At 40.9% G+C, this 16,340-nt stretch overlaps 1 protein-coding gene across 2 annotated transcripts in view; it reads left to right on the top strand.

Annotated features, from left to right (window-relative positions):
* yrdc (yrdC N(6)-threonylcarbamoyltransferase domain containing) overlaps nt 1–10,945 on the top strand; it is a 17,733-nt gene extending 6,788 nt beyond the window's left edge. The window contains exons 3-6 of one of the 2 annotated variants that reach the window (XM_067449844.1): nt 989–1,103; nt 1,716–1,835; nt 1,915–2,045; nt 9,656–10,945. In XM_067449844.1, the coding sequence (XP_067305945.1) occupies nt 989–1,103; nt 1,716–1,835; nt 1,915–2,045; nt 9,656–9,725 (436 nt within the window). In that variant the 3' untranslated portion in view covers nt 9,726–10,945. The remainder of the gene's footprint in view (nt 1–988; nt 1,104–1,715; nt 1,836–1,914; nt 2,046–9,655) is intronic. The other variant, XM_067449845.1, reaches the window with a different exon arrangement.
* Nucleotides 10,946–16,340: the final 5,395 nt, after the last annotated feature.

Below are 16,340 nucleotides of genomic sequence, written 5' to 3' on the forward strand. Positions count from 1 at the left end.
CTGCAGGTTCTGTAAGGTGTGTGTGATGTATGATGTACTCTGCAGGTTCTGTAAGGGGTGTGTGATGTACGATGTACTCTGCAGGTTCTGTAAGGTGTGTGTGATGTACTCTGCAGGTTCTGTAAGGGGTGTGTGATGTACGATGTACTCTGCAGGTTCTGTAAGGTGTGTGTGATGTACTCTGCAGGTTCTGTAAGGTGTGTGTGATGTACTCTGCAGGTTCAGTAAGGTGTGTGTGTTGTACTCTGCAGCTTCTGTAAGGTGTGTGTTCTGTATGCTGCAGGTTCTGTAAGTGTGTGTGTGATGTACTCTGCAGGTTCTGTAAGTTGTGTGTTCTGTATGCTGCAGGTTCTGTAAGGTGTGTGTTCTGTGCACTGCAGGTTCTGTAAGGTGTGTGTGTGTGTGTGATGTACTCTGCAGGTTCTGTAAGGGGTGTGTGTGTGTGATGTACTCTGCAGGTTCTGTAAGGGGTGTGTGTGTATGATGTACTCTGCAGGTTCTGTAAGGGGTGTGTGATGTACGATGTACTTTGCAGGTTCTGTAAGGTGTGTGTGTGTGTGTGATGTACTCTGCAGGTTCTGTAAGGGGTGTGTGTGTATGATGTACTCTGCAGGTTCTGTAAGGGGTGTGTGATGTACGATGTACTTTGCAGGTTCTGTAAGGTGTGTGTGTGTGTGTGATGTACTCTGCAGGTTCTGTAAGGGGTGTGTGTGTATGATGTACTCTGCAGGTTCTGTAAGGGGTGTGTGATGTACGATGTACTTTGCAGGTTCTGTAAGGTGTGTGTTCTGTGCACTGCAGGTTCTGTAAGGTGTGTGTGTGTGTGTGATGTACTCTGCAGGTTCTGTAAGGGGTGTGTGTGTGTGTGATGTACTCTGCAGGTTCTGTAAGGTGTGTGTGTGTGATGTACTCTGCAGGTTCTGTAAGGTGTGTGTGATGTACGATGTACTCTGCAGGTTCTGTAAGGTGTGTGTTCTGTGCGCTGCAGGTACTGTAAGGTGTGTGTGAAGGAGGAGCTGCTCTCAGATCTGCTGCCTGGACCCGTTACACTGGTTCTGGAGAGATCCGCTGCACTGAACGCTGATCTCAACCCTTTCACCAAGGTCACACTCTACACTTACTCTACTTCAAAACAAGACACTTGAGTTTGAGCTCGATGTAATGTTTTCATGCACTTAAAGGTAGGCTAGGTACGAATTTTCTAAAACACTTTTGTTCAGATTTGTTTAAACTTTCTTTAAAAAGAGACCAGAATAGTTTGTGTGCGCTAAAAACTAAATAACGACTTATATAGTGATGGCCGATTTCAGAACAAAGCTTCGAACCGTTATGAGTCAGTGAATCGATTCATGATTCGGAACGCCAATGTCGTGAATCGATTCACTGACTCATAACGGTTCGAAGCTTTGTTCTGAAATCGGCCATCACTATACAAGTTATTTAGTTTTTAGCGCACACAAACTATTCTCATCTCTTCATCAATGATTGTAGAGCCGCTGTAGTGAGATGGGCTTTGTAACGACGTCTTTAGTGCCTTTATGGGTCTTGAGAGAGGAAATGACATTGGTGTCAATGAAGGCCTTTCTGAGCCATCGGATTTCAACACTAATATCTTCATCTGTGTGTGAAGATGAGCGGAGGTCTGACGGCTGGCCAACCACAGGAGGAATTAATCACACAATTCACATCTGTGTGTGTTTAATGTGATTCTGCAGCTGATAGGGGTCCGTATCCCAGACCATCCGTTCATGAGACGCCTGTGTCAGACGTTCGGCGATCCGCTCGCTCTCACCAGCGCTAACGTCAGCGCTCAGACCAGCACAGTCGCTGCTAGCGTAAGCACACCACTCCAGAACGCCCAATGCTTTCCCACTGAGTTTGGCTTGAGTTTGACACGTTTCTGGTTTTCTGCAGGAGTTTGAGGATTTGTGGCCCAGTCTGGCGGTTGTGGTGGACGGCGGCCCGATTGGGGATCAAAGCCGATTGGGTTCGACAGTCGTGGATCTGTCCGTGTGTGGCAGATACCGAATAATCAGACCCGGATGGTGAGTAACTCACAATCATATTAACACGATCACTAAAGATTACGGTTTCTACCACAATTTTGGCTTCGGTACGGCACCACAATCTAATACCGAAGTACCGATATTAAATCGATACCACACCGTCGGATATTAGCGCGGGTATATTGCACGCGAATGAGTATATTTATGCAAGTTTTGAGTTTATAAAGTGGGAAATTACCACAAATGTTTATTAGTAAATTAATCAGCAAAGCTTATCACATCAAATCAGTCATTTGAAAACGTTCTGGTGAGAAATTATTTCAGCAAAAATCTCTCAAAATTAGCAAATTGCTTCTGGTTTCAAAAGACATCGCACTACACTAAAGCAATCTGCATAATCCGACTCAACATTTCACGCTCGTCTCGGGATGGAGAACGCAAATCATTTAAGAGATTTTATAGCATTTCTTAGTAACAGTTACAGGAGATATGAGCTCATAACAACGACACACACACGCCTGTAACTTAGAGCTCGCACATTACAAATTAAGTTTCCTTAAACAGTCAAACACACAGAATTATGTACAAATGTCCGTCTTTAGTGAGTATTCACATACACACAGTCGGCTGTGTCTAACGCGAATGTAAATAGCAGTGGCGGCTGGTGATGGAAAAAGTAGGGGGGGCTGAGGGACAATGTGGTTTTAAAATTTATTTTAACAATTGAACAATTTCTGCTGTTTATTTATTACATTAACACCAAAGTAATGATTTAAAAACAAATAGCATCTAATGTAATTATTAAAGTATGATTTTAGTGTCCCAGTATCACACCATACCTGGAGGAGGTCTATATTCACCAGGAGTAGGAATATAGTATTGCCCATTTAAGAGCTGGAATATAGTGCAGCCCCTTTAAGAGCTGGAATATAGTGCGGCCCATTTAAGAGCTGGAATATAGCACGGCCCCTTTAAGAGCTGGAATATAGTGCGGCCCATTTAAGAGCTGGAATATAGCGCGGCCCATTTAAGAGCTGGAATATAGCGCGGCCCCTTTAAGAGCTGGAATATAGCACGGCCCCTTTAAGAGCTGGAATAAAGCGCGGCCCCTTTAAGAGCTGGAATATAGCGCGGCCCCTTTAAGAGCTGGAATATAGCGCGGCCCCTTTAAGAGCTGGAATATAGCGCGGCCCCTTTAAGAGCTGGAATATAGCGCGGCCCCTTTAAGAGCTGGAATATAGCGCGGCCCCTTTAAGAGCTGGAATATAGCACGGCCCCTTTAAGAGCTGGAATATAGTGCGGCCCCTTTAAGAGCTGGAATATAGCGCGCCCCCTTTAAGAGCTGGAATATAGCGCGGCCCCTTTAAGAGCTGGAATATAGCGCGGCCCCTTTAAGAGCTGGAATATAGCGCGGCCTCTTTAAGAGATGCGCGTTCCTGCCTGTATTTTGTGTGTGTGCGCGCTGAACTGTGCTGCGATTCACACGAACAGTGTGAGAAACATGGACGCGGGAGCGCTCTTGTTCATAACCTGCGTATTCGTTTTTGCCGATTGTAATGAATTTAGTTCAATAAAATTAACACATGTAGCCTACTGTAGGCTAAGTGATGATGGTGTTGATGATTTACCTCAGACATGAGCGAGAGTGAGCTTCAGTGCATCGCTCGGACTGCAGAGAATGTGCTCAGTGAAAAAAACGCACTTTTAATAAAAAGTTAAGCAGAAAATATGGTATCTTATGTAGGCTATAACTGCACTTGTTTCAGAGTTATGCTATTGTTAACCCTTTTCTTTCCCTATTAATATTTGCTGCTGCATCCTTTACATCTATGGCTGATTTCAATTTATCAGATAAGACTTTCAATTATATGCATCTGTGGTGAAATAAGATTTTCACTTCAATAATCAGTGCTGACGCACCGCTCCTGAAAGCACTGCCGGACCGCATCGTGTGCAGTGTGAAAGCTATCCGTTAACAAGGGTACGGAAAAAATAAATACACTGTAGGCTTGGGCGGTATCCAAATTTTGATACCGTCATACCTCCTCCCTATTTTACCTCGGTATACGGTATTACCGTGAATAATTAAAACATTATGATGTAAGGCTCAGACAGCGTCAACAAACTGTTGGCTTGGCTTATATATATATATATATATATATATATATATATATAGGCCTATATTTTTTTTTTATTTTTTACATTTGAGCCCCTGCCCCTGAGAAACTCTCTGCACGTTTTATGCTTACCGTTATGAGACAATTGTCAGACAATTGACATTTTTTTTTGTGAGTCCCATGTCCACTTGATTTTTGTGGAGTTCATGCTTATTGCTTACATTGCCAGCTGTGTGACAAAAGGCTTCGGCAATATTACAGCATAGTCCGAGGGTGCGCTCGGTTTTTCATCCACGCAGCAGTGAGTGGATGGTGGTTTCGAATATGCGCCCTTAGGTTCAAGGTATTTCCATCTCTCGCGGTCATCTTTTTGTTGCACAATTTGCAAATTGCCTCGTCTGTATTTACCGTCAAAACCCAAAATACTTCCAAACTGCAGAAGTTGTGTTCTTTTTCGAGACCGAATAACTCAGTGCCCGACTCGCCGTCTTTTCCCCCCTCTCTCTCTCTCTCTCTCTCATCCACGCTGTCACAACAACGCATACACATATTTAGGCATTTAATAAATAAATAGTATTTAATATGTAAATAGTTTAATTAGTTTAACTTATTAAATATTTAATAATTAATTGTAAATCAGCAATATGTAAGTTGATCTTTTTTTTTTTTTTGACGGTTTGACGGTATTGAAACTGATACCGTTGCTATTTTTAGATCCCGCGGTATACCATTTTACCGTATTACCGCCCAAGCCTAATACACTGCAGACGGACTGTGTGAAACCGGCGGTAGAGGCGAGTTGCGTTGCGGATCACTAAGCAGTTCTTGAGTAATTTGTTTGAACAACAATAGAAAGACTTGTTTTCTTGCTATTATCTCATCACAGAAGCGCCGCTGATGTAAATCGGTAGAGGAAACTATTTATATGTATTACATTGGGAATTTGGGATACACTGCTGGGATGGCAGACGGGGTGGCAATGGTTTTTCTTAGGGTGGCAGTTGCCCACCCCCTAGGGGTGCACCGATTCGATATTAGGATCGGATATCGGCCGCGATACTGACGACAAAGCTGGATCGGGGATCGGAAAAATGAACAGATCCACAGGCCGATCCAGATGTTTTTTTGTTTTGTTTTTTTAATCGCAGCAGAACCCTACGTCATTAGTCAGCTTCACGTGTGTCGCGTGCTCGAAGCAACATGGAGCGAGCCAGAGAGTCGGATGTGTAGAGATATTTTATGCTTGCCACGCCAACTAGTTTATCTGTCGGCAATAATACTACCAATTTAATCCAGAAACACCATGTTAAGGAGCACGCTGCATTCCTGTTCAGTACAGTAAAACTAAAGGAGTGGACGATACAGCCCAGCAGATAACTTTGCAGGATGCAAAGGATTCATTTAGTGCAAGTGACTGATAGTGGATAATGCTAATGTAATGAACTGACGGTAACGACGCGCTGTTGACGCTCGCGCATCTTGAGGAGAAATAAAAAAAGCGCCACTCACACATAGTAATTGCGGTAAACATTAAAATGTTACGTTTTTATCTTTATAACATATGACACAGTTAAACAACTTCACACAACCAAATGTGCGGTTTCCCTGAATACCATCACGATTGAAAATGTCACTGATTTCCTATGACAGCTCCATAAACAATCATTAACATTAGTTACTTACATTTTAGATGCAATATTGAGTCTTTTTGTTCTATTTCAGCTGCGAAAATAGTTCCAAACAAAGATTCCAAGCAACAGAGTTCCAAACAGCTGAACCATAACACGTCTCACGTGTTCGGAATGATTCAGTGGTTGAATCAAAGATTCAATAACCTGTTCGTAAACGACTGTCTCATTCTTAAAGGAATCAGTCGTTTGAATGAATCGTTTGAATTAATGACTCAATGACTCACTCATTAAGACTCACCTACTGGTGGTTTAGTTTCCTATATTTTTCAACATTTATTTTGTTTATTCAAAAATACAAATCTCATAACATCATTTAATGCAGTAGTAATTTTTCTGGGTAAATAATTTAATTTGATTGGTAACATCCCTATAGTGTCTTATTTGAATTTAATGTATAGATCAAATTTAAGAATATAATATAAAACCTGAAGCATAGCTTATATTTAATAAGATTAGGGGAAAATGCCCTTAAATATCACTAATATGCAGATTTAAAATATGTCAAAGCTGATTGAACACTGAGAACATTGCTTCAGAATAAGTTATATTTACAACACACACACACACACACACACACACACACACACACACACACACACACACACACACACACAAATCTAACTTTTTTCCCGGACAAGCACGACAAGTGAATGATCTATTTACTTATCCGAAGGAGAGACATGAGCATGCTTAATGTCGAGCCCTAAATTATATTTTAGATTTGAATGCACAATTGTTTTTTAAATGAATAAGAATTCAACACTGTGCATATATCTGTTATTTTGTCTTATTATCTTTATTTAGTAAAGTCTGGTGCCTTTAGTCTCTTCAAGGAAGGTATACAGTTTATTATTAATTTAACAATAGTATCGGATCGGTATCGGGTATCGACAGATACACAAAGCCCAGGCATCGGTATCGGTATCGGGACTGAAAAAGTCGGATCGGAGCACCCCTACCACCCCCCCACCCCGGTAGATCCGCCCCTGCACCGTGCCACGTCACACGTGACCACACTCATGTTATTCTCCGATGGGCGCAGAGGCAAAGCGCCCATCGGAGAATTATTACTGTGCGTCACTGATTGTTTGAATTGATCATATTTAGTGACGTTTTATAGCATATCAGCTCTCCATTGGTTAGATAGGGTGGGCGCCCTTTCTCGGCGCCCCGAGCATAAAACTACACATTTATGATGTTATGCGGCAAAAGATGAAGCTGGCAGACAAATATTACCCCCCCACACACACACACACACACACACACACTCATTCTTGTGTCAAAAACACGTTTTTTTCAAATGTAATTTTTTATTTTTATTTTAATTCTTTACTTGGTAGGAGGGGCGGCGCCCCAGCGCCAATAATAGATCAGCCGCCCCTGGTAAATAGTGTAGTGTAGTCACGATACCAGACTAAAATACCTCGATACCGATACTAAATTGATACCATGGTAAAAAACAAACATAAAACAGATAATCTGATGAATAATATGACAACAGAACTTATTATTCATTGTTTTATTTTTTTTACTAAGAATTCCCTTGTCCAGCAGTTCCTGCGCTGGTTTTGTCCATTCCCTCCTCTTATTGCTATAATAACTGCACGCCAGTGTGAAGATCCTCACAGAGATCACATTATCAATCATCTTATCATTCACTAACCCTTCACTTCTCAACAGGTCGGGATGAACAAAATCTTATTTTATGATTCGAGTAATTTTATAATTTATAAAATGTAATCTTATAATTATAATTTTTAAAAATGTTTTTAAAAATAAGCAAAAAATGCAAATTACAAACACTATGACAAAAACAGTGCTTTATTTCTCAGCTTCATTAGGTCTATTTAACAGCAAGTCAAGAAAGAAATTAAATAATCAAATCCACCAATCAGCTGGTGTGTGGTGAGCGTTCTGGCGCAATATGGCTGCCGTCGCATCATCCAGGTGGATGCTGCACATTGGTGGTGATTGAGGAGATTCCCCCCTTCAATGTAAAGCGCTTTGAGTGCCTAGAAAAGCGCTATATAAATTGAACGCATTATTATTATTATTATTGTATAAAACTGCTTACTTAGCCTTCACTCTATAAACGACGCAATGTCGTTTTTAAACCCGGAAGACGAAAATAGGGTGAAAAACATAAAAATTGACCAGATTCCCCTTTTAATTAAATCTAACAGATGCTAACATTATGTTCAATGATGTTCAACACACATACCTCTGTTAAAATCTCAAAAATGTAGCTGTAGGGTTTCATGGCCTTTAAATAGCAGCTAATCAATCTAACAGCTGCTCGATTGTAATCTCCGTCTATCAGGGATGTGATTTTTCCGGATTAATCCGGAATTCCGGATTTTCCGACCTGAAAATGTGACCTACGTAAATCATGCAGATCTGTAAAAAAAAAAAAAAAATGTCGGGGGCGGGGGGGGGGATTGGGGGGGTTGACCGTCATCTCACAGCCGTCACCATGGTAACCCGGGACAAAACCACGATCGCGGGATGGGCAACAAGGACTGTATCGTGACAAGAACATCGCCGGATCGGATGATCTGGGTATACTATTGCTTGTGTCTATATATAACCTATAAGTTACTAATTTGACTTTGTTGTCGATTGATTAGATGATCGATTTTGATTGATTTTCCACTATGGCAGGATGTTTAAGCTGCATTTAACATTAACTTGACAGCTAACATTACTTGTATTTGCTAGCACTAGCTATATATGCAAACAGCGCGCTTTTCGGCGCCCCCCGCTTTTTTCACGTCAGTTTGGGTAACAAAGTAATCTGAAGCCATTCCACAGCTTAACCCTTAAATGCATGACTGTTTCGCCAAACATTCTTACATTAAATATAGAACCTTACCCAGATCTATATTTAACATGGATAACGTTAGACCTCTACCTGTCGCGATAATATATAAAACTCCTGATGTTAGAGTGATGTAACAGCTACAGAAGAATAAAATAAAACCTATTTCGTTACCTTTTGCAGCTTGGAAGAGTTCAGTTTGAGCAGATGTTTAATACCATCATCATCTGTCCTCGTCAGAGCTCGTTTACCAGTAGATTCAGCATCTGCCTCATATTCGCCATCTCCAGCATATTCTCCAAACTCATTTTCAATGTCTTCAAAATCAATATTTTGATCACTGACAGCTTCTTGACCACATCCATCATCAAGAGACAGTGACACTAACATATGATTGTGTTTAGTTCTTGTTCTCTGCTGTAAATCACTAAGCCATTTCAAGTTTTGCAGATTATAATTATTGTTTCGTTTTCTGTCAGAGGTAACTATGAGTTTATATTATAAAATATGGTATATTTTCCTGCTTTTTTGTCCTTAGCCAATCACATGCCTGGTCTATACAAATCATGGAGAGCTGCACGAATGCGTTGGATTCGCGGTGTTTTGATCATAAAGCCATGAGGGAAGAGCGAGCGCAAACGACTCCTTATGCTTTTGAATCGATTACGCGGTATTTTGATATCATACGCGGATTAGTCCGTGCAGCGCCGATGCATCATGGTGTGTTTGTATTTCCCGGCTGCCTCGCTAGCATTGCTAAAACGCTAGCGAGAAAGATGAGCCGTATACAGTGGCGTCAGACCTGGCTCTCTAACCTGTGGAAAGTCAAACCGGTTCTTAAAGGCTCCTCAGTCAAACCAACTTAGAACTGACCGTAGCACTGGCTCTGAACTAGCACACGGTTCATTCTGGTGGAAAAGGGCTATGAGAGAGCAGCCTACAAATGTCAAATATCAATACATTTTGTCCATTTGTATATTAATGTGATGAACCCTTCTGGTGTGTGTGTGTCGTCTCTTGCAGCGCTCTCTCTGCTACAGTTAAAGTACTGGAGGGCAAGTATGGACTATTGGAGGATCCTGTCTATCAATGACACCAGCAGATCATGGCCAGAACGGGCTTCTGGCTCGCCTCTTTTCTTCCGGAGAGTTTTGAGTTTGCTGCTCCTGATGTCGATGTGCCTTTAAAATCCTCCTTAGGCGTTCTTCTTCTCACTCATGGTCAAATGTTCACTTCCTTAAAGAGTGTGTTGGGTTGTGGGGTACACTGTGTGTTATGTTGGGAATGCTATAATGAATACTGTAGGTTGATTGCTATGTTAAAGTACAGTAATGGTTTACAGCTCATATTTATTTATTTGCCATTTAACCTCAAATGAATGTTGGGTTTGGAGGTGTCTGTTGCTCTCTGGCAGAGCAGCCATTTTATAAAAACCAATACAACCTGAATCTGACATGAACTTTTATTATTGTAGTTTTGCATTGGGGACCAAAGCGAAGCCAATAGTCTTTTGCAGTAGTCCGGCATGTTTGGTATTTGAAATTAAAACATTATATCCCAGCTGGCTTCTCTCCGTTTTATCTCATGCCATCAGTCTTTGTAATGCATGTGAAGCCATTGATGTTTTAGCTCCGTTAGCATGCAGGGTAAAGCCGTGTGTGTGTGTCTGTGTGTGTGTGTGTTCCTCTGAGACCCGCTGGCATGGATCACTTGTCTAGGGATGTTTGTGTGTGTATTTTAGGGACTTGGTGCTACACTCAAAAAAATTAACTTATGATGCTGTTCACTTTAAGCTGTTCATCTTGATTTAACACCATTATATGAGGTTTCTGGTTCAAATGTAATTGGTTCATGTTAAACTGACTTAAAACCGTCACTCTTTGACATAATGTGATGTTTTTATTTTGAAATAACGTCTCAATCAAGTAACCCAATCAAACAGGACTTTCACTTCCTATCGTGCTTTGCAAATGGGCTAAATTTGGAGAGTAAATGTTTAAATAAAGTGCTATTTTATGCATTTCTAGCGAGATGAGAAATGGAGAGACTCTTTAATGTTTTATGTTGGTGTTTAAAAGTGTGTGTTATGTGTGTGTTTTTGGACGTTACCATTGTGGTGAAGTGTAGAGTGTGCGCTTGGGTTGAGGATCTGCTAATAACAATTAAAGTTGTTTTAATAATAAAAAACAACTACTTTGGGCAGGCCATGGATGTAAAAAAAATCTAGGAAATAAAATCTTGTAATGTAAAAGGTTTTGAAAATGTTGTAAAAATAGCATTTCACTAAATAAAAATCATTTTATTTTTCTCTTATTCATTTCAGAGTAATTAAACTTAATAGTTTTGGACAAAATTAAGAATGTTAACCTGATTTAAACAAATGGCATTGAATTAGCTTTATGTAAAAAATTACGTTTACCAAAATAATGTTAATTAAATTAAACAACCCTATTATATGGTCCCTGTTGACAAAAAATTGTAAAGGTCACATGGCATGGGTTGTTTTATTGTTTTATAATGTTTCTTGAGGTGTACTTATTTTGATAGTATGGTTTTTACATTAAAAAATATAATTTAGAAATAAAAGGCATTTTTTCTATACTGATATTAGCCCTCTGGCTGGAATGCTCTGTTTAAGGGGCGTGTCTGCTGTGAGTCTTCAGTGAAAACACCCACTGCTGTGATTGGCTGACATTTTTGCATTTAAAATTAGATAACGCGGATAAGGGCGTGGCTTAGTCAGGCGAGAGCAGCTGCACTCGCTGCCAGTTGAGAGAGAGAAGCCCCTTTCACACTGCGATTCCGGCAAATACACGGATAATGCGACCCGGCATTTGTTCCCGGGCCGCTAGATTTGGTCCATTCTCACTGCCAGCGAAATACCGTAATATGTGCACTTTCACACACAACCCGTAACGGTCCCGGGTCGAGTTGACACGTGACATCCTGATGTGACGTATAACGGCGAGCGATCTCAGCTTCAGCGCGGATAGTAAGGAGCTCCGTGGTCTCGACTTGTGTCCAGTTTGCGCTCATTTCTGCTTGTTTAATTTTAGTTTCTTTTGTATCCGAACACTCTCTGCGTTTAAAACACCGACGAGCTCTTCTGGCACTGCAGGGTTGTGTTATTGAAGAAACAAGCTCTAGGAGTCGCACGATAACTACGCACACGCTGCGGCATTAGTTTCGGCTTTTGTTCACACAGCGCTCGTCCCGGGTCGAACCCCGCAATATTACTAGGTCCTCGACCCGGATTCAGTTCGGTAATCAATCCCGGGACGTGGTTGCTTTCACACACACACACACACACACACACACACACACACACACACACACACACACACAGAGAGAGAGCTAGGGAGAGATTGCTGAGGAAGTGTTATTGTACCGAGTTGTTGAGAGCGTGAGTTTATTTTGTTTGTATCTGAGAGCTCTGAATAAACACGAGTGAACTTTCCAAAGTTATTTCTCTCACAAAATGCTTTCACCACAGCTAACAACAAACACGCCATCGACATGAATACAGGAAGAGCTTCTGTTGAGCATAATGAGCAGCGTCATTCAAACGTGTGATTGACCAATCCAAAACATTATAAACAGTGCTCTTTAATCGCTCTCTGTAGTTTAATCATCAGATTTGTTTCATGCTGCTAACAGAAACGATGTGAAGTTGTTTGTTTTAGGCACTGGTTTGATTCACTGATCCATCAAGACGGCCAGACTGACAGTATTAAACGATTTAGAAAGAAAGTCTGTGTGAACTTAAATTATTAGCTACACATCAGAACTCACTGATCCCAGATCAGGCATTAATGAACTCTGTTACTCACTGTTTGTGGCGGTGCTGTTAAATCTTTATGGTAAAGCCTGAGCTGCTGACATCCACTGATAAACTGACTCCTTTCTCTACTAATTCTCTGGGCAGGGAAAGCAGAGGAAGGGGAGGAAACCTTTCCTGGTGACGTCATAACAGGAGAATTCAGGATCAGCTCGTCTCTCATTTTCTCAAAGGTAGAGAAAGACAGCCTGAACTCGGTTTATATTGATCAAAATTTCTAGTGACTTGGGGACAACATTCAGGCTAGGGGAACTCATATTGATGTTGAAAAACCTCATAAAATAAGAATTTCATGCCATGGGACCTTTAAGTAAATCAAAGGTATCATTTTTTTTGAGTGTAAAGATGTTGCTATTATGTGAGAGATTAATCACTGCACTATAGCGGGCGGTTTAAATGAAGCCAGGAGAGTAGGCCTTAATCTAGAATAGTTGAGCGTGATTTAAAACGTGGTTTTCTGAAACACAGATTAAGTACAGATTACTTACACCTAGACTGTGGAAGTCCTGAACTAAAATAAACCAGAATCATTTAAAACCAACTGAATTAGCATGACAGAGGTTGCCTATTAAACATGGACCAAGAAAAGCTTAAAATTGCATGGAACTGAGAAGCAAATCTAAGGCCGGAGACACACTGCAAGCGTGGTGTGAGCGTGGCGTTTCTGTTGTGTCAGTCGCGGGGCGGCTGCGCAGCGTTTTATCTGTCTTTGCACACCAGAAGCGTGTCTGACACGGCGCTGCTGCTGGTATTGATGTACAGGGAAGCCCTATACTTCATGTTAAATATAAATATATTGCCTATTGATACAGCAAAGACATAGTTGGCAGTAGCCTATTGGCCATACATATCTATGGTGTTGACGGCACATAGGCTAAAGAATATTTCGTTCTGTATTGACAGGTTTAATATTTCAAAATCTATAATTATGTCGTTTTTTATTACAACCGCAAATCAGAAAAAGTTGGGACAGTATGGAATGTGCAAATAAAATAAAAAAGAAGTGATTTCTAAAATTACTTTGACTTGTATTTCATTGCAGACAATATGAACACAAAATATTTCATGTTTTGTCTGGTCAACTTCATGTCATTTGTAAATATGCATCCTTTCCTGTCATTCAGACCTGCAACACATTTCAAAAAAAGTTGGGACAGTAAAGCATTTACCACTTTGTAATGTTGCCATTCCTTTTCACAACACTTAAAAGACGTTTAGGGACTGAAGATACCAAGTGATGAAGTGTTTCAGGTGTAATTTTGTCCCATTCTTCCTGCAAACAAGTCTTAAGGTGGGCAACAGTGCGGGGTCTTCGTTGTCGCGTTTGCGCTTCAAAATGGGCCACACATTCTCTATTGGAGACCGGTCGGGACTGCAGGCAGGCCAGTCAAGTACCCGTACCCTCTTCCTCCGCAGCCAGGACTTTGTAATGTGTGCAGAATGTGGTTTTGCATTGTCTTGTTGAAATATGCACGGACGTCCCTGGAAAAGATATCTTCTTGAAGGCAGCATATTATGCTCCAAAATCTCTATGTACTTTTCAGCATTAATGGTGCCTTCACAGAAGTGCAAGTTACCTTTGCCAAGGGCACGGACACAACCCCATACCATGACAGACCCTGGCTTTTGGACTTGTTGCTGGTAACAGTCTGGATGATCCTTTTCTTCTTTGGTCCGGAGCACACGGCGTCCATTCCTCCCAAAAAATACCTGAAATACTGATTCATCTGACCACAGTACACATTTCCACTGTGTGATGGTCCATCCCAGATGCCTCCGAGCCCAGAGAAGTCGACGGCGCTTCTGGACACTGTTAACATAAGGCTTCCTTTTGGCACAGTACAGTTTTAACTGGCATTTGTGGATGTAACTACGTATTGTGGTACTTGACAAAGGTTTGCCAAAGTAGTCCTGAGCCCATGTGGTGATGTCGCTTCTAGATGAATGACGATTCTTGATGCAGTGCCGCCTGAGGGATCGGAGATCACGGTTGTTCAGCTTAGGCTTGCGGCCTTGTCCTTTACGCACTGAAAATCCTCCAGATTCCTTGAATCTTGTAATTATGTTATGCACTGTTGAATGTGAAATATCCAAATCTCTTCCTATATTTCTTTGAGGAACATTGTTTTTAAACATTTCAATAATTTTCTCACGTATTTGTTGGCAAACTGGCGATCCTCTGCCCATCTTTGCTCCTAAAGGATTAGATCTTTCTTGGATGCTGCTTTTGTACCAAATCATAATTTCAATCACCTGTTGACATCACCTGTTTCAAATCACATCATTATTTAACCCTTTTACCTCATTACTAGCCCTAAATTGCTCCTGTCCCAACTTTTTTTGAAATGTGTTGCAGGTCTGAATGACAGGAAAGGATGCATATTTACAAATGACATGAAGTTGACCAGACAAAACATGAAATATTTTGTGTTCATATTGTCTGCAATGAAATACAAGTCAAAGTAAATTTGGAAATCACTACTTTATTTTTTTATTTGCGTTTTCCAAACTGTCCCAACTTTTTCTGATTTGGGGTTGTATTACAATTAGGCCTATATCTGCATTGATGTTAACCTACAGACTTTCAAACATGAAAATGTCATTTTTTAATATGTATTCGTGTCAAAATGGCATATAAACATCTTTTCCTATGCTATTTTGCCTAGAAACGCTTCCAACACGCTCGCGTGTCGCGTGAAAAATAGGTGTCTCTTCTATTTGAAGCATGCACGCGTTTTCCGCCTGGCTCGGACCGCGCGTGAGCCGCAGGCAGTATGCAAGCTCTAGCCGGTTAACATGGGAGCCGAAATAAAAACGGACACGCCACGCAGCCGAGACGCTCACGCAGTGGCGCAAAAAGTGGGTATGCGCTATATGCGGCGCATAGGGGCGCAGCACCTTGGGGGCGCCAAAGCGGTATGGTATAATAATTTTTTTTTTTTTTTTTTTTAATTCTCTAAATGTAGATGCTGTTGTGCGTTTCTAAATCATTTCTGTATTTCCTCAATATTATATAACATTTTAGAGGACTAACAGGCTAGAGTAGGCGCCCTCATAAGATTCCATAAAATAATTTGGGATAATAATAGAATATCGCGAGTGGGCGCGCCGCCTTGCGGGGGTGCCGGCACCCCGTGAGCGCGCTGAGCGAGCAGGAGTACAGTTGTCATAGTACTATACGCAAAGTTGTTGAAAGATGGATAAAGCAAAAAAGCTGTCGGGGGCTAAAAATTGAAAAAGAAAGAGGGAAAAGGAGATGGCATGTCAGTGGATGCGACAGCAGCTTAACAAGTGGATGGTGAAAGGCAACAGGTAGGATTTAAAGTGTGGCGTCTGTGCTTGGAGGCTTGCACATATTCATGTTAACAGACCAGCTAGCGTTTGCTAACACTAGGAATGTAGCAGCCAAATGAGGGATTCAATTAAGGCTAGTTTATATGCAAAACGAGGTTGCTGAGCTGAAAACTGGAAAATATAAGGTAGCAGGCCATGTACAATAAATTACATAAATTTGGAAAACAACTAATGCAAAATAATAACTGGTAAATATAAGGAAGCATGCACAATAAATGACTAGAAGCTGGAAAACATAACTTATGCAATATGTCTGGTTTACCATTGAATCATTAATAGATTTTGTTTTACCATTAGCTGCTGTTCATGTTAGCTGTGCTGTCAGACATACAGGCTATAGTTACATCTACATCTGTTGGGTGACATGGAAGCTGTAATTACAGGTTCACATCTCTTTCTCTCTTTTTAAATCTCTGTTATATATATATATATATATATATATATATATATATATATATATATATATAGTCTTGTTCAAAATAATAGCAGTACAATGTGACTAACCAGAATAATCAA

The sequence above is a fragment of the Pseudorasbora parva genome, chromosome 7, assembly GCF_024679245.1.
Source record: "Pseudorasbora parva isolate DD20220531a chromosome 7, ASM2467924v1, whole genome shotgun sequence".
Lineage (NCBI taxonomy): Eukaryota > Metazoa > Chordata > Actinopteri > Cypriniformes > Gobionidae > Pseudorasbora > Pseudorasbora parva.